At 41.9% G+C, this 25,257-nt stretch overlaps 1 protein-coding gene across 1 annotated transcript in view; it reads left to right on the forward strand.

Annotated features, from left to right (window-relative positions):
• LOC122574321 (diacylglycerol O-acyltransferase 1) overlaps window positions 1-25,257 on the forward strand; it is an 88,223-nt gene that overhangs the window by 48,546 nt on the left and 14,420 nt on the right. Inside the window, exons 6-8 of the mRNA XM_043741766.1 lie at window positions 7,340-7,495; window positions 14,839-15,013; window positions 16,339-16,447. Of these exons, the coding sequence (XP_043597701.1) occupies window positions 7,340-7,495; window positions 14,839-15,013; window positions 16,339-16,447 (440 nt within the window). The remainder of the gene's footprint in view (window positions 1-7,339; window positions 7,496-14,838; window positions 15,014-16,338; window positions 16,448-25,257) is intronic.

Below are 25,257 nucleotides of genomic sequence, written 5' to 3' on the forward strand. Positions count from 1 at the left end.
AATTAATAACGTTGAATTTTCGTGTTAATTAGTGAAACATCTGGGATAGTTGGAACTGTTAGATCGTTTAATAATATAGTTTAACTGGACATCGAACCAGTCGGTCGTGAAGACAATCGTAACAGCGAATCACATTTCATGCTCTAATAGAAAGAATGACCGTGACATGCAACCATTTAAAAAATAACGTTTCGGTTGTCGTTCTTTGTTCCCCGGCAAAAATAAAAGGAAACAATTCTCCCTGACGTGCATATTCACGATGGCGCTGTGTCGCGCGTCTTTCATCCGTGAAACACCTTTGACATTTTTATTCCGAACATTACGGATTTTTATGAAATCGTAATTTCGAAGGTTTATTCGATTCAGTCGCGTATGCACGCTTGAATAAAAGTTTCTGCGTAAAACACGTTGAAAGAATAAATTCCCGACTCGACGGGTGGAGTAAGAAAGTGGTGGGAATAAAAATACAATCGAAATATCTATTCCCAGCTACGCTTTTTTACGTTTTTTTTTATCAACCACACTTTTCCTAAATTGAATTATTTTAATATTGCACAGACATATTTATATACTAACTTTTTTTTACGTTTCATTATGTATACACCATTCGTTATATATCCACTATGTATATATATTTGATTTTTCTTTTAAAGTAATGTTGCACAATGATGAATCCAGGGGAATATAGTCGTTGGAGTAAACTCGATCGGCCGTGGTTCATCGAAATTCAACGGATACGTATTGCAGAAATTTTAACGACGATAACGATGAGCGTCGTCTTACTCACGAATTCTGGCGGGATAGTAGGTAGGCGAATACGTGGAATTGGAAGCGCAGTCGCCGTTTCTGATTACGATCGCGAATCGAGAATATACCATCGTCCTGGCTTGTATCGTCGACCTTCCGCTGCTCTTTTCAAATTCCGCTTTCCGTTTTTGCTTTTTATTCTCTTTCTTTTCCCTTTTGATGTTTCATTCCTGGGTCTTTCATTCTTCTTTTCCCCCTCCTTCTTTTTTCTTTGATTATTTTATTCACTATTCTCGATTTATATGTTAGAGTAGCTCAGATATGTCGCCTACACGCATCCGCGTTGTCACGCTAAATGCAACGTGCACGCTAGGCGGAGCAAAATTGCAGACCACGTTCGACGTAGGTGCGACATTGTTCCGCGAACTCGCAGTTACCTTCTAATAGCTTCGATGAAACCATTAATCGTCGACAGGGAGACCAGGTACTATATCGCGCTCAATTAAGAATTTTCGATTCATTGTGCCGATGTTTCGCGTTCATTAATATTTTTTTTTTCAAGTTCACGCATCGCGCGTATGGCAATTTGTCGAACGGCAAAGAGAAACGAACGTCAACTCGAGCATACATTTTATGCGATTAAATATTTAGGATATGAGATTGAGCCTGAAATTTGTATTTTAATTAATTATTCGCCAACTGTTCGTTACTACGTATCAATTCCATATGCATGAGTCCTCGAATTTCATGGAATAAAAAACGAAGAAAAAACAATCATCGTAAATTTCTTTCATCTAAATTACAGACAGGATCAATTAAAAAAATGTCGAAGTAATTTCGTTCGATTTTTATCCGGATATATATAGGTAACGTCGTATCTATGAAAATATTGAAACGTTGTTCCCTTGTCTGGCGATCGCGCCGTCTGTCTAATGGCGGGACAATACTACTGCCAGCGAGCCGAGAAATGCCACTGTATCCTACGTCTGTCATAATTTCTCATGCGTTCGCCACGATTCTTGGTTCCATTAGGAGCCTTAATGAATTTATATTTACATCTTTCAATGCACCGCTTTTCTAACGAATTACCTGAACAGAGATGAAAAATGAAATTAAATACATTGATATGAAAATTAGGAGAAAATTAAATATCCAATGAAATATCGGATCACGTTTCATATAAAAGGTTATTAATTATAAAGGAAGATCTATAGCAAATTCGAATTGTTCAAGGTAAAAAATATCTACCTTATTTTTTCTTTTATTACATTTTTACTTTCCAATTAATAATTGCAAACAATTTTTGCATAATCACAAAGACTTGTTGGCTCACAATACATCACAGAGCTTCGTTGTAAAGCGGCTGGAAGCAATCGTGGCGTTTATTCCGTAGAGGAGAATCGCCGCGGATGCGGGGATGATGAAAGGGGATCGAACCTATAAAAGATGAAGAAACTAAGTCGACCCATGGTATGAGCGTGTTTCAAAGAGAGGACGTTCTCGATGACACGTTTCCTAGGCGAGGGTGAAAGAGCCCTGGAGTCTCTTCCGTTCGAGTCGGCACGCGGAAATGGATCCTGATCAAAATGCATCAGTCTGCTTTTTCTGGCATCAGTACGATCGAAAAAAAGAGGGAGAAAACGGTGGCGTAAAGATAGACGAGAACGACTGTGTCAGTTGACAGAGGAGGAAGGAGGAATCGTCGTACTACGAGCCTGGGATAAGGTGAGAAGGTGGAAGGGGAGGCTGGTTGAAATCGAGAGGAGAAGTAGCGGGTCGAAGTGGGATGGCGAAGATCGGAAGTTGCGGATCTTGAAGTATACCGAGCGACAATGGGGTCCGAGGTGAAAACTGGCAATTCCTCAGCTCGACGAGCGGCCAAAGAAAATGGAGAAACTATTTTCAGTGGTGGAACTTTCGCTATTGTTGCACGCTGGCTGCACAATGCAACAATCCCCTTGGTCTCTTCATCGTTGAACGGCGTGTTCGTTGCAGCAAAATCAGTAGAATAATTCTATACGTTAACCGAGGGCGTGATTTTTGTTTGTTTTTTTTTCGCCCTTTATTTTTTTGCGATCTCTTTTTTATAGTTCCTCTTTTCTACACGTCGACGCTATTGTCGGAGATGAAATATGACGGTGTCTTGAAAAATTTTGGAAAATTGTTTGCCACCGAACGATATATCTTCGGGGGTTTATCTCTCCCGCGGACAGCTGAATCGAGAGCGGAGTAATAAAATCATCGATACGTATTCGAGTACGTGAAAGAACGTGTTTGCATATAAATAGTCTTACTCATTCGCTGTCTTTGGCGTTGCGGCGCTTTATAACTGCCCATTGTACGACTGTCGATAGTTCGGTATCGGCGAATTGGAAAAAATATTGTGTAATAGGAAGAATCCCGTTTCCGTTGTTGGGCGATTTAGATCATCCAACAGTGTTTTATAATGTCGTAATATCGTCGCTAGAAAATTTACCGTCACGTAATACCATCGATGAAAAGTCTACCGGACAGCGTATCGTTTCGTATAAATCTTCCGTGACAGTGCGCCTTACGGTCCAACATAGGGACAAATTGTCGCGACTCAATTGCGGCGTGCTCGTATATTGCGACCGGACACGAAAAACGTACCGGCGTGTGTCTCCGGCGTAATGTCTCGTGCAAGAACGGTGATTTCAATCGACGTAACTCGAGTATACTATATATCTTAAACCTCGCCAGATATGTTTTCTATGGTTATAGAACAATTAAGGCATTAAGTTGCTTGACCGCTGAAAAATTGCTGGACATGTAATAATTTTCGACGGAGGAAGATTCAAGGGTATATTTAAGAAACGAAAAGAACGACTATAACGAAAAGAATATTTCCATTTCAAGAGAAATGAACTATATCGTCAAAATCATTTTTTGTAATAATTATAGGTTTTGAAAAATTAGAGATTTGTTATTTTCCTATATTTGGTAATTTTATTATTAACAATGGAAGTTTAAGGTGAAGTAAAATAAAAATACATAGACAGTTAGATTCGAATGACAAAGTTTCTTCCTTGATCCGAGGAATTTTAGAGATATTCCGTCATCTCGTATTTACCATGACGTCGATCCAAGGCAATTCACTCGATCGTGTCAAAATCGCATAAGAGGCGTGCACACGCATAATGTATTGGAAGTGACGCAGCGCGTCCCTCAGCAAGATAGATTCGTTTCAACGTACACGGTGTCAAACTATACTAAGCGTGTAGCCGCGTCACGGCATTTGGCAATTATCTTGCCTCGTACAAGTATACAGCGTACATGTATTATATTCCGGCGTTAGTCGCGCGAACTTTCGTGCGAGCGATAATCTCGGAGCGAGTATAAGCGACAAACAGGGACGCAGATGTACTTCCTTCGTTTTGCGATAACTGCCACGCAATCCTGTAACGCGCGCTCTTTTCCAGTTTCTTTAGGAATTTCCTCGTTGATTCCACTTCACGCTCGATCGATCCTTCAAAGTTACTCGGGGTCGTGAGTTTTAAACCTTCGTTTGATATACGGCAGGGACAGATCCCCTTTTCCCATGCTATCTCGTAGCGAAGATTGATTTGTCAGGGGCGTGACAATGGTAACTCGAGCCGGGAAATTAATATTTATATCATTCTGATAGCTTTTTAACGAAGTCAAACGAAGAAACTCACGGTTGAATCCCAAAGCGGGTAAACACGGAATCTGTTGAAAAGTTTCGTCCATTTACGACAGTTATCGGGGAAATTACGCTCGAGGGAAGAGATGAATCAAGGGTTTCCTATCTTGCCCCTTAATGCTTTCGAGGTAAAACTCCTTCGATGTTATTAACAAGGCCTGACAAGAGCCGCTTTCTCATCAAAGAAGTCGCGTCGTAGCATCGTCGACGGTATAACGGTGAGCACTTAAACGCGTCCACATAGGAATCTGAGAATCCTCCTAATTAGCACTGTAGCTGGGTTTTCAGGTGTCACCGTGGCAAAGAAAATATTTCTCGCGCGAAGAACGAGAAAAACACGGGGCCAAAGAGAACATCACGGTTGAATATATTAGTATACGCTTTAACCGGGTAAAGGACATTCCCGTGGTTATTCCGGAAGCTCGCGTACAGTTCTGAAGGAATATAGCGGCAAATCCATGCATTCGTGCATATTTCCTGGAAATAACGTATCCTAGCCCTTCGTGGCATCGTTGTATATCGTGGCCATTAACGAACGATAGTATCGGCCGATTATGCTTGTTACAAGCTTTCTCGCTTTCTCATTATCGTAGCTTCATCTGGCTGTCTGACTCGCACGAGTCAGGCGATTTCGATGCATTAATTATCATTCTTTCGAATAATTTAAACAACGGCTCGTTTAATGCACTGCGGGAATACTGGAATACTCGGTGTTTATCGTCATAGAGATTGGAACTAAATTTATGTCGAAACGAAAGACAGGCAGCAAGTTGATCAAAGAGTTGTTGAAACAGAAACTTTTTTGTAGAAGGAAGAGTTAGTAGAAATTGTAAACGTTACGGACGAGCCAGACACCGATGATACGTTTTTAAGTTTCGCTCGAGTAGTGGCAGATGTTTTGAAGGAATACGCAAGTTGTTGTACCTCCACTTCGTTTAAAACCGTAGGTTAAGTAAGAAATTACGTTTCCTCCATAGTGTGTCCTCGTTCGCCATTATCGTTCTTGGACTGACAAGTTGCAAATTTTAATAAAATCCAGCGACGTGATTCGGAGGAGAAATAAAAAACGGTTTATCTCATCGTTTTGTCTTAACGAGAATATGTTTTATGACTACTTTATTCCAGCTGCTTAGTTCTCATCTTTGATACGAAAGTTCGATATTCTGTTCAACGACTTGCTCGTTTAATTCGTCGAGTAATCGAGAAAAGTTGACCCTATTACATGTACAGTGCTCTTCGTTGAACAGAATAACGTTCGTCACGATGCAATGTGGTACTGAAGAGTTAAAGAAGCAAGTGACCGCCTAGCCGCGGCTAAAGTTATGAATCCAGCAATTAAACGTTTATTCGAGGTCGAAGTTTTGCTGCCGGCCTTATTTCATCCGCGTGAACGCAATGCGTTTTCCAACGTTATTTACATGCAAATAAAACCTTAATCCGAATAAATATTTATTAAAACTGTTTTGCCTTTGATGATGGACACGGGTCAGCCCTGGCCTGGGAAAAAGTTTCACGATAAACATAGGAACAGCAAACTATTAAAAACGAAAAAAATAAAGAAACGAACATTTTACTCGTGCCCCTTGAAGAGCACGTCCCATTAATGTACGGAATCTCTGCACACCTGGATAACCAGGTAGCAAACGCGATTTAATTAAGATACGAACAATCCGGCACGAAGGAGGTGGCCAGGATCGATGGAAATATCGGAAAATATGAGCTTCGGGCTTCGTCATCGTCTATAATTCCGCGCCATTAGCTGTGGCAGCCCTTACTGGCACCGCATAATAATAACTGACATTCTTAAAATCGCGATGCAAATACCGTTGGCTATAATTAAACGCGGACTATGTCGGACGAAGTCACGGCCGAGGCGTTGGAAAAGAAAATGTGTTCGCGTCCCGATGTTCCGGTCAACGGAAGGAAAAATCGCGAGAAATGCTTCTGAGGCTTTAATCATTACACGTTCGTTCAGTCACAGGCTTTGTTGGGACGTTCAGTGTAAAAGAGGAAGTATAAAAAAGAAAGAGTAGGCAGAAAAAAAAACAAGGATAAATTCAGCGTGGATGAAATTGCCGACCGTGAATGCGTAATACCGTGTTTTATAAACCCTTTAATTGCCACATTCGGACACGTACATCCGGTGTAACAGCGTATGCTTTATTCACGCAGACGTATCCGCTGTCACGTTCCCGGAGGCGCGTAAAATTGCGATGATTAAAATGTACTTGCACGTCGTGCACCAGCTTGCACATGTCACCACACCGTTTTCCCTTCTCTCTATCTTTCGTCTTTTTTTCATCTCAATATTCATCTTTTTTTCGTAACGGTGCGTCTCTTTGTCCGTCTAACTTGTTCTTTTTTTTTTTTTTTTTTTTTTTTGGAAGGAACGTAGTACGCGCCGGGGATAACGAATGCCGTGGATTTTTCAGATTTTGTTTAATGAAATTCTCGGAAAGTAAATTTTGCTTCGCCTCTCCTTATTCGTTCTTCTTGATTAAAGATCGGTAAGCTCGAGGCTACTGTTTCGTTTTTACTTTGCTTGAGAATCGAATGTACATATCGACAACCGCTCTCCGAGTAATCAGTTTTTACAGATGGCAAGAGGGCGAATTAATTAACTTTTACTCGATCGTAAGGGTACTAAAAGAAAACGAAAAATTGTATTAACATCTCCTCGTATATTTGACTTTAACAGCGTAGACGATCGACGTACTTGTAACTTTTTGCTTTGATTCAAAATGTAAACGAGAAACCACGTCGAGAAGTAACGATTTCATCAAGGTTACCGTGAACATTATCTTTCGTATTTTCCAGGCCGTGGTACACGAGACAAAATTGCGATCGATGACAAGCTGCTACGATAATTTGCGATATTATACATACAATTAATTTTGTCGGTTGTTTCAGTCGGTGCCATGTATGTGTGTATGCTGTACGCCATCCTGTTCCTGAAGCTATGGTCGTACGTGCAAGTGAACATGTGGTGTCGGCTAGGCGGCCGAAGAAAGGCAAAGAGCCAGGGCAGAATGCGACGGAAATCTTTGTCGTGGGATAATCTACAGTGTAAGTAGACAATGCTCGCGTAATTTCGGTTTGACACCGTATTTTCCACTTCCTTTCTATTCCCGAAGTTTTATATTCGCTAGACTTTTGTATCAATTTGCGGTTGCATAATAACTCGACGGTGCGACGTTTATTTCTATCAACGATATCAATTTATCGCGTCGAACGAAACGGCAAACGTTATTTCGGAATGCATGGTACGCGCATCCCGGCATTTTCGATAACAACTATTACGCATTCCCTTTACATTGTTTCGTGCTTTCGCGTAACACCCTCTAATTTTACGCGAATACCGCCCGAAAAACGTCGACCATCGGGCGTGTACACCGTGTGCGCGTGGATTTTTGGTCGGCCGCCTCTGTGACGGGGCTCACACGAAAATGCTTGTTACAAGTTTTTGGACGACTGGTTAAATCCCGTGTGCAACGGTTATACACGTTTCGCGACCAGCCGGACTTGGTTTCTATTCTAAGCGAAATTAATTAAAGGAACGCGTCGAGTAAAAAAGCAGAACAGCGTACAGAATTTGTTGCCTCTAACCTGATTTATTTCTAGATATCAGGTTCGTATATGTTTTTCTTGAGATCGATATCCGACTGACTTTGTTCTTCTTCCACTCTACGATGCATTCGTGAGTTCAAAGTGCGCGATGAATTTATCCTGAAAGCCAGCCGATGTAAACTGCAAATATTCGTGACGCGTAATAGACTCTGACATGCATACATTACAGCCTACACGCGCGTCTTTTGAGCGTCGCAATACAGTCCTCCACGTTGTTGGTATTTGTTCGTTCCTGAAGTTGCATACAGAATGTCCTGCTTGGTCATGACGCGTGTGCACATCCCAGCTTGGTACGTACACAGAGAGCCGTAGTGGAAGAGGCGAATAATTTCCACCCAATTTAAACTCTCGATCAGCCTCGCCTCTGTTTCCGGGTATTGGCCGGTTAGGTGGTGGTATATCGATTATTCAGCCCGGCAAAGTCAAATTATACGAGCGACCTTTCCCCAATAAACTCACCGCATGGAATATTAACCCTTCTCCAACCTCCTACGCCACATTCTCCTTTCGTTTTGCCTTCCCTCTGTTTCTCCCTGTACGGGAGATTGGTAGTACTGCAAAGACCTCGTGTATCATTGTGACGCGTTATGACCCTCTTTCGTGCAGTGGAAATCTGTTACACAACTCTTCCGGTTCCATAGAGACGCTTTAAGGAGACTTCGAGGGCTATAGAAGTCACTTAGAAAAAATCAATCTGAAAAAATTACTCGCTTTATGTTCCATGAAGCCGCATTCACCTACACTCGCCCGTTTAATCGCGTTGTATTTCTTTTATGCTGGTATTATCGTTGTCGAGATCGTGCTCCTTTTATTCGTGATTCTGCAAAGAACGATCTTTATTCGGTAAATAAGCGATTACTAAAACTTCTGGAAATTGAGATTCGGAAAGAAGAGAAATCTTTTCTTCCCTCTCCTATAAAGGCAATGTTTACCGTTGCATTCTTGGTATTATTTGCTCCACTTATTGTTAGTTAAATAATCAAGTAGAACATGGAAAAGAGAATCTCACAATGATGTCTGTATGCCTAGTTCTATGAGTACGATGTACCGTTACGCTCGCATAAAGAGACATACCTCTGACGTTGCTGTTTGCAAATTCGATTCGAGTCCATTTGGTAGCCGGTTCTCTCCTCGTTTCCTGAGTTCCTGTTCGCGGCCTAGGCTCGTTAATCAACGCCAAGATAATGTGAGAGGAAGACATAATGGTGAATGCATGTGAATGGCGAGTCGCGGTACTGATACCTTTCCCGGAAACACGTGGTACAGATGTTGAGAAATGGTCGAACGTTAAGTATCGCGCAGTAGGATAATGTAGTTGTTAAAACGCTTGACCATAGCCGACCGCCGTTTCCTTTCAGACATAGATGCGCAATTGCCATGATTATTCATCGAGCCAAGAACGAAAATTTCAGACTAAGAAAAATTAGACGACTGTTAATTCGTAGCTAGATCGGCTCCGCCGTTCGATCACACATAACGTTACCAAGCGAAGTATGAAAAGCGCCGCGGGCTGATATAATTATCGAAATTCGATGGGACGCCTGGGTTGCGGCGAGCAGAGCACGCATCACGGCCTCTACGATCGATTCTCTTGATCGATTCGAAGTGGCGCGATCGACGAATGCACCCTAGCTACGGCGGAACCACGAGCGCGTGTATAATCCTCCCTCTGTACCTCGTGCCGTGTAATTTTCGTCCTCTGCACCCTTTCTGCTTTCTATCGGGCGAACGCCAAGGCAAGCCGTATTATTGCGTCGCATAATGACGGTGTTGACTTTTGCGCGCGTTGCGTTGCCGCGCGTATGCGACTTTCGCGGAAGCTTTTTATCTGTGACATTTAAATGAGGATTTAGGACAAAGATAAAAAAAATGCATATAACGTGCATTTCCCTGATATTCAATATTAGCGATCCGATGTGAGTAAAAGTGTCTGTAGAACTTCCCCTACTCTATGGTTCAGGCTAAATATCTTGATTATTGATCTCTTTGTACAACTACACACGTTGGCGTATTTTAATATAGAAAATTGTGTCCATGTCGGGAACGATCTTTCCATTTTTACGTAAGTGCCATGCAGAAGTCATTTATTCTCTCTTCCGTTTCATCGTATATTGTACCGACATTTAGTAAAGAACAGAGTTTCTGTGTAACTTTAAAAATTTTCTTGGAATAAGTGTGGTGAATATTTACTGTTCAACCAAGTTGCGATTGCGAATAGGATTTCACTAAAAAAATGACATTGAGTGTAGCAGTTTGTAGCAGAAAAGGATTACATAGCAATGCGATACAATACCTTCTTGACACAGAACAATATCAATTACAAATATTACAGGATGCTTCGAACCACTTTTTAAATTGCTCTTTAAAGCAAGAAAGAAATTTTTTAATTGGAAAATTAAAACAATACATACCTTTGCGCAAATTTTCCATATCTGAGATATGGTACCAAATGCTGTGTAACAAGAATTAACAAACAGAAATGTGTAACAAATGAGTAAGCTAATTTTTAGTGATTAGATTGTGATGTACAAACGAACTCTACTATTCCTCTATCGATTTTGCGAGGAATTATTGTTTACACTCATATTACTTATCTACCAACTGATGATATGGTCAAATAATGAGATCAAAATCGAACAGTGATTATTAGTTCACTACATGCCGCATTGTGATGTTCGTACCAATCGATTGGTTAAAACGAGTTCGACGGCCTTACTCGCCGAGCGTTACTTTCAATAAGCAATCTTCTCTAATGTCTCTCTTAGCCAGCGCAAAGCGAGAAAGTCCTTTCGGAACGTAGACACGAACAAACGGACCTTGCCGATCGGTCGAGTAAAAATAAAGCGGAAACGGTCCAGTCTTGAGCCAAGCGTGGTTCGTGGCCATCCTTTCGCGTGCCACGTCGCCATTCCGACCAACGAGTTCCTGGTGAACGTCGTGGAGTTTTCTTAGGGAGCCCATTTTTTTCATCGCTTTGTCGAGGGAAGACCGCGCTGTCGTGTGTTAGTTGTTTGCAGAGAAATTTGGAAATTTTTGCAGCAAGCGAGGGATTAATAATGTATGAATGGCGAGGGAATTTGCAGAAGGTATTCATTTTCGAGGGGTTTTAACATTGTGGCATGACGTTCCTTTTTGAAATGTTGGCAGTTTTTAGAATTAATATCCTGTTCATCGTCGTAGTCGTTTTTTTGGACAACCTTGTGTAAGTGAATTCGTGATAAAATATTTAAAGTATCGTGCTATTTAGGAGTATGAAAATGGACTATAGTTGGTTGAAATTTTATTTTTCAATTTTCAATACGGGGATTTATTTAATTATATTATCTACACTAACGATTTTATGTAGTGAAATAAAACTCGTTTGGAATCTTCGCAGAGATGGAAAATTTTTCGTGGATTCAGGTCTCTCATGGATGCAAAAATCGGCTAGTTAGTGGTAATCCTTTACTTTCGCGTAATGAGCAATACGAAAATCTGGAAATAATTATTCGTCTGTAGGGAACATTTTGTTCTATAATATCAATGCTATACATAGTTCCACATTCTGATCAATTCGTTCATTAAAACATACTAAAACCACGGCTATTGGTATTAATGGTAGTAGCATGAAATTTCAAACCTATTGTGGTTATACTGATATCTTTCTGATACTCGATATCATTCTCACACATAACCCAATAATGATGTTCAATAGTATCTTAAAATCCTTCTGTAATAAATGTAAATTTTTTTCTGTAAAAAACATGAAAAATTTAGTTTTTTTTTTTAAATGTCGCACAATTGACCCCATTTTTGCAACAGCTTTTTTGTTTTCTGGTTTTTCAAGGTCACTGTTTTCAACATTTCTATCGTTTACGGTTTTAAATACTTATGCAACGTTAAATATGCCGTCATATATCATGTGTCGGGAGAAGAGAGTCGTTTAATGCTACTGTCGGACGAATTTCCTCTAATTTATTACTCCGTTGACGTCCAACCTTTCATACCGCGAGCTCACGGAAGCATCTACGCGTCTAAAATCTTCTTACGTGCCGGTATCACGAGCTTCGCAGCACTCGCGAGAACTACGAACCCAACAAGTTCGCACCCCTCTGTTCTTATCATCGCGAGGTAGCAAGCTGGATGTTACGAGCTCGTGCAGGCTTTCATTCAGGGAAGCAATTTCTATTTTTTTTTCCAATTTCTTCGGGAGATTAGAATTTGTGTTATTTTAGGAACTTGTATCGATATACTATGCACAAGAATTCTAATGTCCAAATCTATATCCGCAGCTTTCGATGTTCTCATCCAAAATTAAAAGATTTCGATAGAGGTCAGTTACTTAGCATAGTTATTCAGAGTTACAACAATTACACGCGATTACATTGAAAATGAGTCTTTGAATGATAAAATTTTTATAGAATTAATCACGTGTCGATTGCTTACGAATATCTGTTGAGAATTGTGGATCCTAATTGCCGAAATAAAAGTAAAGGAACACTAAGGTCACACTTAGAACTCATATTAAAATAGTTTTAGATTTATTTAATAAACGATTTCCAGCATCTTCGTCGATATACATTTGCACTCATTTGCGTCTCAGCACTTTCTTTGTCTCACCATCTTCTATATCACACTGCCAACGGAACAGTTACATTCATCTGTTTTTCGAGACGACGCGCACACACATATTTCCACACACTCATATTCACATGTGTCACTACTACACGGCCAATCTAGTCTAGCATGCAAAATTATACATATCTCAATAATATCATTGTTTGAGTACTGCCGATCTGTGACACATTATAACTCATAACGTGATAAAATAGAACCGGTTGGAACTGTGAAAGAGCCAGAAGCAAGTTGTCGAAGAAAGCGACAAAGGGAAAAGGAAGGCGAACGATCGAACGGAAGGATCGCACAGCGAACGAGAAATCTCACAAATTAAGCTTGAGCGGTACAAGAGACGAAGCTTCCGACCGATAGGATTGGCTGCAATCTTCGACAAGGCAATCCGGCGAACCCGTAAATTTCCTGGAACAGTGCGAACCGAGCCTAACAGACCCCGGCTGTCTCGATACCAGTTGGCCACAATTTCCCGACGACATGGAGATCTAATTCTAGAAATTTATTTGCCCGATAAACTGAAGGTGTTTTCAGGCGGATCCTCGGAACGTTCGTGATTCATTAGCCAACAGACGGTTTCCAATCCATGGACGTCGTTTGCTGAACATTTTCTTTCGAAAATACCCGGGTCACAGTTGCCAGCCACTTTTCGACGTGGTTGTTCCCGCGAATTATTGCACGCTGATTCGTATGGTAATTAGAGGAACAAAGTATCGCATAGAAACCGGTTATCGACCGTAATAAATTTCGAAAGTTCCCGAGACTTTAACGACACTTTTCGACTCCTTCTGGTTATTACATTCGATATTGGTCAGCAAAGCGATCGAACAGTCCTTCGATATTTTGACAAAGAGGTCGGTTATGGCAATTCAATTCGATTAATATATTTCTCACTCATTGGAACACCTATTGCAAATCAATCAACAAATTTCGACGATGGAGCAATCGTATCGGGCACGAGGATCGTGTATTAAAAATTCCAATCGCATCTCTGCAATGGCATTGCTCGCATGGAATCCTCGCGATATCTCACGGTTTATCGCGCACATCGGTTGATCATCGCGCGGCATCGTATTAACTCGAACAACGACCAGACGAAACAGGGAATTCCGTGCTGTTCGGTATTGAGTACCAAGCAGCCAGCTACCGTGCTGGGAAAAAAACATGACGGAGAATAAATGAAGCAGCTATGAGATCAGTGAAATAAGAGCGAGAAAGAGGGGACAAGAACGGAGCAGAAAAACGGAAGTGAGATGAACGAAAAAGAGGCAGGAGGAATTTAATTTGGACGAATTCTTGGGCACTTATTACCCGAGGCGAAGGCTCGAGGCCCATGGAACGTCGCTAGGCGTCGTTCCGAACGTCTCTCGTCGGCACGATGGTACTCGCGGCAGTCACGTCGATTTCCACCCGGTTGCAAACAGCGTTTTGGACGTTGAGCGTGTCGCAACGACTCGAATCGCACCGATCGCTCGGTTCCACGGCCCTTTCCGGGTAACAGCCGGCGCGTAACTGAGCTTATTTGAATTCCAGATTGGATTATCCGTTGGATTTGGATAAATGAGGGGATTCTATCAGTTAGCTATTCGTGCTGGCAGGGGATTAGGCGCATAGATGAGAATCGGTCGCGTTTCGAGTCAACCAACGAGGAAAAACTTTCCGCCGATCCTGGCGAAATTTTGTCGTGGCATACACTACCACGCTTTAACGTGTTCAACCGCCTTCATATTAAAATCGTGTAATAACGATGACTACCGTAACAGTCGCGTAGCAATTTGAACTTACGTCGCACGAGGGATCGAAGTTTAAATACTCGCTGGTTTTTCTTGGAAAGATTAAACTACACCGGCTCTTCCCGGTCCTTGGGGATGCACGGAATGATTCTCGAGCACTGCACGACGGAGCAACTAACTTCCCGGGTACCTTTTCATCAAATTCCCCGTTGAAGCTTTCACTTTCTTCTTTTTTCCTTTTCTTTCTCTCTTCCTCTCTTATTTCCTTCCTTTTATTTCGTCGATTTTTGCTTTTCTCCGGTTTTGGCCCGGTTGCAAGCACGAGAGGCTGTCCAAGGGTTCGCGAAATTCCTGTTGCTTGCCAGCCGTGGCGTGTGATTCATCGCTGTAATCTGTTTTTTTCTCTCTTTAGTCTAACGCGGATACGATTCGTTGTTGCAGCTTCCATCGCGAAGCAAAACGGCGACCTCGTCGACGACTCGAAGCACAAAGTAGACGGCATAGTCTTGGTGCAATATCCGGACAACTTGAATCTCCGTGATCTTTACTACTACATCCTGGCGCCTACCCTCTGCTACGAACTGAATTTCCCCAGAACACAAAGGATTCGGAAAAGGTAAATAGCGAGAGGTTGAATTTTTTTTTTTTTAACCGTTACGATCAATACATTTTAGGAAATACTCGAACGTTTTAGTTTTTCGCGCACGGTAAAATTGTCGGAGAGATTTTTAAAATAACGAGAAGAGAAACTCGAGGTATATTTTAGAACCTCCGGTATCATTGGATATTCTACGCCCGGAATATACGTTCTATAAAACATCCATCATGGAACAGCCCAATATTGCCTTTTTTTTCTCTTTTCGTATATTCTATTTTTGAAAATATAGATTTAGTTTTAAAATAAGTAAAACCTGTTCTAGTATCCTGCTTTTGAGAAACTACCTTTTTCTTAGTCATCTTAAATAATCGACATCGTTCGCTCTGAAAAAGGTATGTTCGGTTAGGTTGTTAAAATCACTAAATTTTTTAACTGCAGTTTACGAGAAAATTGCGCAGCTAAAGTTGCTTTCCGTTCTAATCCCCGCATCGTACACATTTTTCTACGTAAGAGTGGTAGATCTTGGCCAGGTTTGCAGGGCACTTGCCGAAAAAGTTTCCCTTCTTCCTCGGTTTCGGTGGTGCACACTTCCTTTTGGAAGAGAGAAACGAAAGGGAAGAAGGCAAAGTTGGCGAGCGGAAATGTTCGCGAAATTAGATTTAAGTGGGCTATTGTTGGGAAAATAGAGAGAGGGTACGTTTGGATGGACTCGCCCGGAGGCAAGGTGATGTATTCCTTTTCGTGCTTCCGGGTTCGTACTTCCGATTGTATCCGGAATCCCAGAGATTTTCGTGGAACACTTTCCTCCGTCTGTACGGACGTATTTCGACGATGCATACAGTCGCCGCCGCCGCCGCTGCCGATTCGGTCGGATGGAGTGCATCGACGAAAGAGAAGTCTGTGGCTGGCCGACGTTTCTTGCCACCGGCAGTTGTTGGCCCACGAAAATCTCTGGGACGAATTGCGACGGGGAAAAGAAACGTCATATCGCGTGATTCCCTCTTGTCGAGTCATATTTTTGGATTTTCTCGGCGAGCGTGGCGAATTTTTGACGTACACGGAGTGTGCATGATAAGAGAAATGTAACCAACGTGGCTAATGTATTATTTGCAGAAAAGTCGTGACGTAGACTAAAAAGACGTGGCTGACTCTGTTTGACTAACGTACGGTGGAAATGGGTCATGCTTTTACAGGACTAGAAACTCTCGGTACATTTTCTACGAAGCGAAATAGTATATTTAAACATGGGACAATATTTTTGTTTTACTACGTCCGCGTTAAACGAGTCTGTAATTACGTAATTCACACAATATACGTAATTCACGTTTTACTTATCTGTGCAGATTTCTAATTAAACGAATCTTGGAGGTGGTGGTCGGCTTGCAAGTAGTCATGTCGCTGTTCCAACAATGGATGATCCCGTGTGTGAAGAATTCGCTAGTCCCATTCAGCGTAAGTGTTTCATTTAGTCTTTCATATAGCCCGTTAAATCCTCTGTACAACGACGCGATGGAAAAATCTCATTACGCCTGGAGAAACGGCCCTCTCGAACCTCGTACATCATAGAAAACAATTTTCCATTTTCCTTATCCGTTTTACTTTCGTTCTCGTCGAACCAGTACCGCGGTACTAGTATCGCGGCGCTATGCATCACGCGTTTATCCCTTTTATTCTCTACTCGAAATAAATAATAATCTATCGTTCGGTATATCGACGTGTATCGCGAACGTTATTAAGGTGGCTAATTATTTATACGAACGGTCGTAAATAAGATCTAGGAGACTAGCCATTGGGAGCAAAATGGCTCCTAAGATAGTGAGAGTGGATGAACAGAAGTGTAATTTGGTTTCAGCAAATAGGTACGATCAATCTTTCTTGTAATTCCCAGACTGCTAGCTACGATACGCACAAATATATGGTCGACCGACCCCAACCTGTTCCATCCAGCCTCTCGCACGCTCGTTCCTCACAGAAAATCCCCATGCACCCCTTGGTAATGACATGTTTCTACGCACACCGCACAATAATGGCCCTGACGACCCATCAGTTTTTATCTCGTCAGGCTGTTAAGCGGCCTCTTCGCTCCTCTTTTCCTAGTTATATTTGACAGGCTGGATCATTTGTTAGGAAACATGACCCTGAGGCTCGGCTCTCGCGAAAATCTACCAAGAATTGTACGTGTTTCGCCAATGTATCGCGCCATAGTCGACTGTAATCAGGCTGAAGCTGTAAATATGGCGGATAAGCTAGTTGGACAATTTGGACGGAATGCAACTTGGAGAATACGATTGTATCTTTTATTATTGGCGATACAATGGCGCAGGAAAATAACGTCCGTCCAGGGAGTATGATAAAGTTAAATGAACAACGACATTGATGGGCAATTCTGTTTGATAATTCAGTCGATCTGTGTAATGGTGTGGCGTATTTTCGGCGTAAATTTCGTCGATGGCAGGAACAAGAACGGAACTTGAGATCGTGAACTGGCAATTAAACTCGTTCATTCTCGTCGATTGGTCGATTTACTCGTTGCCTCGTTATTCGTTATCGAATCGCGGCGTATCTCGGCGTATCTGTTATTTACAGCCGCCGAATCGCAACGTTGCGTTGTCAAAAAGTCGAAAGGGAAGAGTTACGTCGTTTTCATATGACACGGTAAACCGCGGGCGTGTTAACTCGAAAAGGGGTGAGAGGCTGTAATGTCGCGAAATTATTTTTCACCTAGCATTGGTCCGACACGAAACAGCCACCGCGATAAAGACAACGGCGATCTCGTGCGCGTAATGAGTCGACGGCAATTTTGCCAGCACGTGAAATTAGCGTTGCGCGAGCTGCAATTGCGGTGGAAACAATACGAAGAACCGGCAAACAACGTACTGACGTTGCCACCATTTTTCACTAATTTTTTTCCTCCTCTACCTTTTTGCTTCATTTTAATTTGTTCGCCCTTTCTTTTCATCTTTTATTCCTTTCCACCCTTTTCCATCATAACTCTTTACCTTTGGTTAACGGTTAAATCGCAGACGTTCCAGTTTGTTTCACGGTCAGTGAAGTACCGGGGGTAATCAACAATTTGACGTTTATTCGTTTAATTCTGTGACATTAATTGAAAAAATTCAACCAGACTGCGGTTTTGATTGTTCGTTAACGAGGAGATGAATAGCTCCGCTGCCACTGTGCATCGGTGGCAGAAATTTCCCGCGCGTGTTCGTCCAGTTCGTGGATTTAAATGGATCCTTTTACGCGGACAGTTTTAACCACGGCTGATCCGCGCCGGACATCCGCGGTTTACCAGCTATATCCATAGATGGCCGTATAATGTAGTCGGCTGTTACCCATGCGCTACCATCCTAAAACGTTGGAAATTTTGGTGATTTCTTTGTTTCGAATGGTTCGTCACGTGTATGCACATTTTTCTTTCCCGCGAGAAAGATCAAGAGTTTTACGCAAATGGAATCGACAACAGGAATTAGTAGATACGTTCGTGTATGGTCAGACGTGTTAAAATTTAGAATGTCACAAACACAGTTGTTCCAGAGTTGTTCTTAATGTTTCTCCGTACCGCTTAACGACGCTTTTCACTGAACACTTCATTGACAACCAGCACACTCCACTTTTATTACCTTCTTCTCTGTAGAGTGTTATAAAACTATTCAAGAAGTTTCCAGCTACTCGTATTTTCTTTCATAATTAATGGTACTGGCTAGGAGAAGCGTATTCACGATGTCGTACATTTTTTATGAGTTTCAAAATTGAAATATTATCATAGTGGAAGGTACTTAGGGAAACACTCTCCGGCAAATCTAATATGCCACTTCTTGAGAGTAAAAAACTGAAACTTCCGGTTAATATACTCTTTTATTCGCTTTGTCTGCGCAACAAAAGATAATATCCAGATAATGAGTAGCCAGTCCAGTCTCGCGGCAGCTTTGGTGGGTGTGCGGGGCGTGTCGTCGCGAAGTAAAAACGGAAGGCGAAGAGGAACGGGGCGTAATTACAATGTGATGAGCAGCGGGCGCAGTTATCAATTCCCGTGGATAGCCGCGATTCATTGGCGCCCGCTCGCAGAGGAAAGCAATATCCACGAAATCGATTTCTTCTCGATGCCCTTCGGTGTCAAGCTTCACGCGACAGTGATAGACCATCGCGAAGTAGGTCGAAAGACGGAGACATTTCCCCCTGCCAGCTGGCCGGCAACGATCAACGACGTGACTGTCGTCTCTGCCATCGTGATTCGCAATTATCGAATCCAATTTGTCGGCTAGAAAGGCAGTCGAGGTGGCCATACTGAACGAGAAAGGGAGAGAAAATGTTGAAAAAGGGTGGGGACCGGCGTTGCGATCGAAGATAGAGAAAATGACGAGGCGGACGACGTGGAAATGGATAGAGAAAGAGCTTGCCACCTCGGAATTAACTCTCGTGCACCTTGCACGGTAATTACTTGAGTTCGATCGATGTCGTCAGTTTCAAGATTCCTTTATAGGCTAGGGGAAAAAACGAGACCGAGAACAATATCTCTGGTTAGTTCTATTGTTACGTCAAGATTTAACAGTTTCTATTTCTATTTCTTCGACACCGTCTTCTTTATCGTAGGATCTGGAATCTTACAGGTACAGGGAATCTCGAACAATTTACCACAAGCAATTTGTCCTCGATTGAAAATCGTGTACCGATGGAGCTCGGCTTGTTCGGGATCGACGCGGAATCTCTTCTTGAACGCCGGTGCTTACGTCGATCTACTGGATTCGATGCTATGGAAACGTTTAATAATCCGTCGGAGAATAGGTTGAGCAGGAAGAGAACCGCTCGAAAAGCACCGGCGGGACAAGGAACTAGCGGGAACTATCTAATCAGCGGTACCCAAGTTTTGACTGGCTGTCTTGGCCTAAGGGCGACTCCTGTTGTTACCAAGTTCTGTGTTCCAAGTGTCCGGTTCTAGTTGTTTAAGGGCATGCTACCGTTTAAGGCTTGCTTAGTATTCGAGGAAAACGAAAACATTATGCGTCGCTAGAGTTGGAATATTCTCGAAGTTTACTCGAAATTATATCGACAGTATTGTCGAATTTATCCTTGTTTATAAACATAGATCTCATATTGTCGTTGTATTTGAGAATATTTTTATCTCAAAGGAAAGTGGAGTTTTCTTTTTTACTATGTATATCACTTAGATTGCTATGTATATCACTCCAGTACATTTTATTGTACCATATTCTTAATACTATATATGTATATATATATACCACGTTTTCGTAGTAACTGACATTTCTCGAGCAGTTCTGTCGAGTCACACTTTCTAAGAAATAGTCTGCACGTTTCTACTTTTCTTACATTGATCCCATCCATCTTGGGATCTTTTTGTTCTGACCCTCCCCCAGATCTATATGTATGCTTCAACTATAGGTTACAATAAAAAATTGCCCGTTTTCTCTTTGGTTTCAAACTTCAATAAAATGATCTGCTATTACAATTGCAATTGTTTGCAATTGTTTACGTATACAATTTGCGTGCAACTTCGCTATTGATACATTTACATTTCCCACTTTGTAATTACAAGAAATTTCATTAAAGCGTATTCTTTTTAATTAACAGTGTACATTAATTTACTTCTCCTTTAGTAGCTTCGTTGACGAGCCACTGAACGTAGATTGCAAAACAGTATCGAAACCGAAGTTAAAGTCACCCTACCTCAACTATCAGGAACATCATCGAACTTGGTATTACTAATTAACACGAGCACAACTGCCAAACGAACTTCTGTTCTGTTAACAAACTTCTCGTTCATTCAGGTATTAATGGCTATTTATCCTTATCTAGTGAGAATAATATTATTAATTACACCTGGATGGAATCACGTGCTTGTTATAGACGAAAGATCGCACGTACACGCGTCGTAATGCGTTCATTGTAAACGAACGCTTAATCAGTTATAGCCACTGTTTCGTTCTGTATACGGTTAACATAGCCGGATAATTAATTATTCGAACGTTTACAGGTTGACAAGGATAATTTTTTCTAACGGATTTCACTCAGTAACTTCGCGCCACCGGGCTACTAACTTATCAATCTCAAACGTCATTAGGGTTCGTGTTGCGCCATAGAGGTGATTCATGTCATTGACGATTAAAATCATCTGCGGGTCACGCGAGTCATCGATGTCGTATAATTTGTACTCGAGGTCGTTTGTCTTCCGGAAAAGTGGAGAAAGGTAAATAGGAGTTTCACTATGTGAAACGGTGTTCTGCAGGGTGATAAGATTTTTCAGTCTGACGTGCATACATAACATTGATGGTTAATAGCGCTACCAGCAAGAGGCCATTCATCTTATAGGTCATTGAATATTTTCTGTCTGCCGTGACGTGTAAATAGCCGGTTGTACGTTTCGCCTATCTTTCACGGCGCACATCCCTGCACACGAATGACTTCACACTCTAGAGCAACGGTGACGGCGTGGTCGCATCGAACGTCACCTTATCGGTTCGACGACGTGCTACTGCTTAAAGGGATGAACGTTTAAAGGATTTTCGAGGGTGCTGGAGAGTGCACAAAGGATGGTGAGTCAGTGGGTGCAGGCTCTGCAGCTTGGTTGTTCGCACTTTCGAGGCCGTTGACGACAAAACGGATGAAATATCGTATCGATTTCCCATCATGAATGCTCGTAAACTGCCTCCTTTCTCTCTCTCTCTCTCTCTCTCTCTCTCTCTCGCCTTCTTTTTTACTCGCCGTGGTATGCAATCTTCTTCGGAGGCCGTGACTGCACGCACGTCAACGAACAGTTGAGGAGGGAAAAAAATCGTGTCCGACTTTTCTGTACATCGATGACTTCCAATATTTTTATTTTCGCCCATTCACTCTTCTTTTTCCTCCTCGTGTCGGCTTTGAGCTTGAGTATCCTGCTGAACATTGTCGTTTGAAAGGAATTTTCAGTCTGTCAGATATTTGTCCGGTTCCATCTAAGAGGTAAAACGACCAACAGTGACTGAAGATGATGGAAGCTAAAATACGACAGGTAAAAATATCTCGGCTCGTGGTAGCTGAAAAGCCGATTGTCCATGTTCGCTTGATAGCCATGATTATTGCAAACGAAACGGTATCCTTAATAATTTCACCCTTGACACGGGCAAGAAACCAGACTATTCTATTTTGTCGACTTGACGCTGTTCCCTGATATCTTCAACCGGAAATTGAGGTTCTGTTCACTCGATCGTTAACGAACTTCCATGAATATTCCTTTCGGCATTGGACATTGAGTATCGAGGGTTATACGTATCGAACCGTAACCAAACGTCAACTCGGGAGCAACCGAGACGGGAAACGTATCGAGAAGACCTTAATTCTTTCGGCTTGTTCGTGATAACAGCGGCGTACAGCTGACAGACGGGAAACGGGAAGAACTATTACTTTCGTTTACACTGTGATGGGAATTCAATTACAGAACGTAGTTTCACGGTTGCTCAAAAACGTATCTCCACCGTCGATCTTCCCTCCGCTTTGTAGAGAACTAACGTCATCGCTGAATGGTACCGTTGCGTCCGTTATGACATTTAATAAATGACAAGAGCTAGGAGAATTGATTCGACGAAAAGTAACAAGAGATGGAAAGGAGAGAGAGAGAGAGAGAGAGAGAGAGAGAGAATTGTGTGTATGTGTGTGTTCTCCCACGTCGTTTGCTCGGGCTAACATCGGATGTGCCGCGACCCTTCTCTCGAAATTACTCCTAATTTTTCTGCCGCGAGTGACGGAACGAGATGAAGGGAAGATAAAACGCACACATAAACACCCTGTGTATAGCAACGATTCCCTCGATTGCTCCGCCATTGTTGACTCGCTCGGAATTCAATTCGAGGCTAGTGAATTGTCAGTATCTCGAGAATAATCGCGGCAGCGCGACAAGAAGGTGTTCGTGGATGCAAAGTCGTAAATCTCTGATCGCTAATTGAAACGATGTCGAAAGAAGGAACCGATATCGCGCAAGCTTCCACGGCGGAGTTGTCCTAGTGAGGAGTAGGAAGGAATAGCTTCTTCCAACCGTTTCTCATTCCTTCTTTTTGCTACTCGTCCCTTCTTTCGTTTCTGTTTCTTTCCCTCTCTCTCTCTCTCTCTTTCTCTCTGTCTCTTCCCTACCGAGTCTGAGAAGGCGCTTATAGGTACCCTCGCGAGACGAAAAGTATTCGTCGCGTTCCATTCTAGTGAAAGCTAGTATTCAGTTTCAGTGGCGTAGACAACACCGTTTGTGGGCTCGAGTTACGACTACTTTAGTACCTCGAGACCGTTGGCGTTTCCGTCCGAGACGGCTTATTATAACCCTTTCCACCCCAAGGTTTCTGGCCTTTGACTCGGTCAGAGACGATCGATCCACATGGCACACCATCTCACGCGACAAAGAAAGAGAAGAAATAGGAGGAGACGAAAAGATACGATACATTCTCTTTTTATTTTCGCTTCGAACGCCTCTCCACTTTCCCCTTCTATGCACGCGGTGAACGCGACTCAAGCTGTACCATTCATTCGGGAAACCTCTCGAGCCAACCAAGCATCCTTTCAACTGGAAATAGAAACGCGATCGTTCAAGATACCGTCGGTTTTTCGGCGAAGTTCAACAAGTCCTTTTTCGTTTCTTGGACGGGCCACGTGTCATCGAACAGTGAAACAATTTTTTGCAAACGCAGAGGGAAGATAAAGCAGTTCCTTTCGGATGTTTGATCGCTTTTAGGGTCAAAGGGTTTCTAACTGAAGTGACATTAGCATGAAGCTTTATAACGCGTACTTAATTTTCTCGAGAAACGCGATACCCTGTTACAGTCTCAGAGTGAGTTAAAAAGTGAATGCCAAAGGTATTACTTTTCCTAGAATGTAGTACCAATGAAAAAGGAAGATCTTGAGGAAAATTGTTTTACTTTTAATCAGCGATGTCTTATCAAAGTTACAAGAACTTTGTTAAACAAGATTTTGTTTAGCCATTGACTTTACTCACGCTACATATGGCTAATTATTCGCCTGTAAACTTAATTACTTCTGTCGGAATACTACTCAGGAACTTCGACAAATTTATATTTATAATGTTTTGTTTCTTTCCGATAAAATTGAATGTTCATTGGGTGCTTCATTGACGACGGTTCTCATTATAAAAGACCAACATGAATAGATCAATTGTTGAAATTTTCTTTATTTAGTATTTTTAATTTTATAAAAGGGTGGTATATATTTTACATCACATTGGTATAAATATATTATTTTTTAATTTAATCCTCCATTAACGAGCAAAAGTCGATTCATTTTGTATTTGTGACAGTATTTAAACTCCGTGAAAATTTGGCAGGTTTACGATCAAACGATTCAAAGCGATGCTTGACTCAACGCTTCTTTATCGTCCGTCAGATTCGTAGAATGGAACAATCGAAAGAACTTTTACACTTTTTTCGTTAATTATATTCATCCACGAATCTTGATATCCGCTCACGAAACGTCAATTATCTTCTTTGCGAAATTTTTATCGGTCCGATCAAAACGATTATTTAAGCCCGAATTCATGGAACATCTCGTTAGCCAGTTCGAGCGTTCCCAGACCGCGCGGGTCCCCTCAAATTAGAATATTATATTCCGGGTTTATAACGAACATGCATCAAGCACTGTAATTACGAATCCCACGATGCATATAATTATACATAGTTTCGTTTTAATCTGCGAAACGTTGGCGAAATTGCCGTCTCCGAAACGGAATCGAATTACATTCAAATTGCACACGCATAATTTCATATTTCCTCGAAACTTTGCACATTCTTCATTCGAACGGAATTTTATTCCACGAATCGTTGTTCTGTTTGTTTCCCATTCCCACATTTTCCCATTCCTTTTCTTTCTCGGCGATTTTTATCCTCCGTAAAAGTCTAAAAATTATATAGTCACGAATACATCCGCTGTATTTCTGTATTTACGTAAGCGTGAGTGTATGTGTGCATACAAATGGCGTGTTGAAATCGACAGGAGGCTCTTTAGGTATTTATTTGTAAGCCTGGGTATATAAGCACCGTGAGTTCTCGTGTTGTGCCATTCGGAGAGACCTCGACAAACCGCCACTTAAGCAGAACGCCGGAAGGGTAGTTTCCTTCCCCTGTATTCAATTAGTACACCGCACGAAATATCAATTCCATTGCTGGAAAGCTCCTTCGACGTTTTCGAGTGTGGGGGAATAAGAGGATACTTTCCAGCGACCACGAGTACTCATTGCGCCCAGTTACCGAACGCTGTTAATCTATGGAACTTCG

The sequence above is a fragment of the Bombus pyrosoma genome, linkage group LG13 (genome assembly GCF_014825855.1).
Source record: "Bombus pyrosoma isolate SC7728 linkage group LG13, ASM1482585v1, whole genome shotgun sequence".
Taxonomy (NCBI): Eukaryota; Metazoa; Arthropoda; class Insecta; order Hymenoptera; family Apidae; genus Bombus; species Bombus pyrosoma.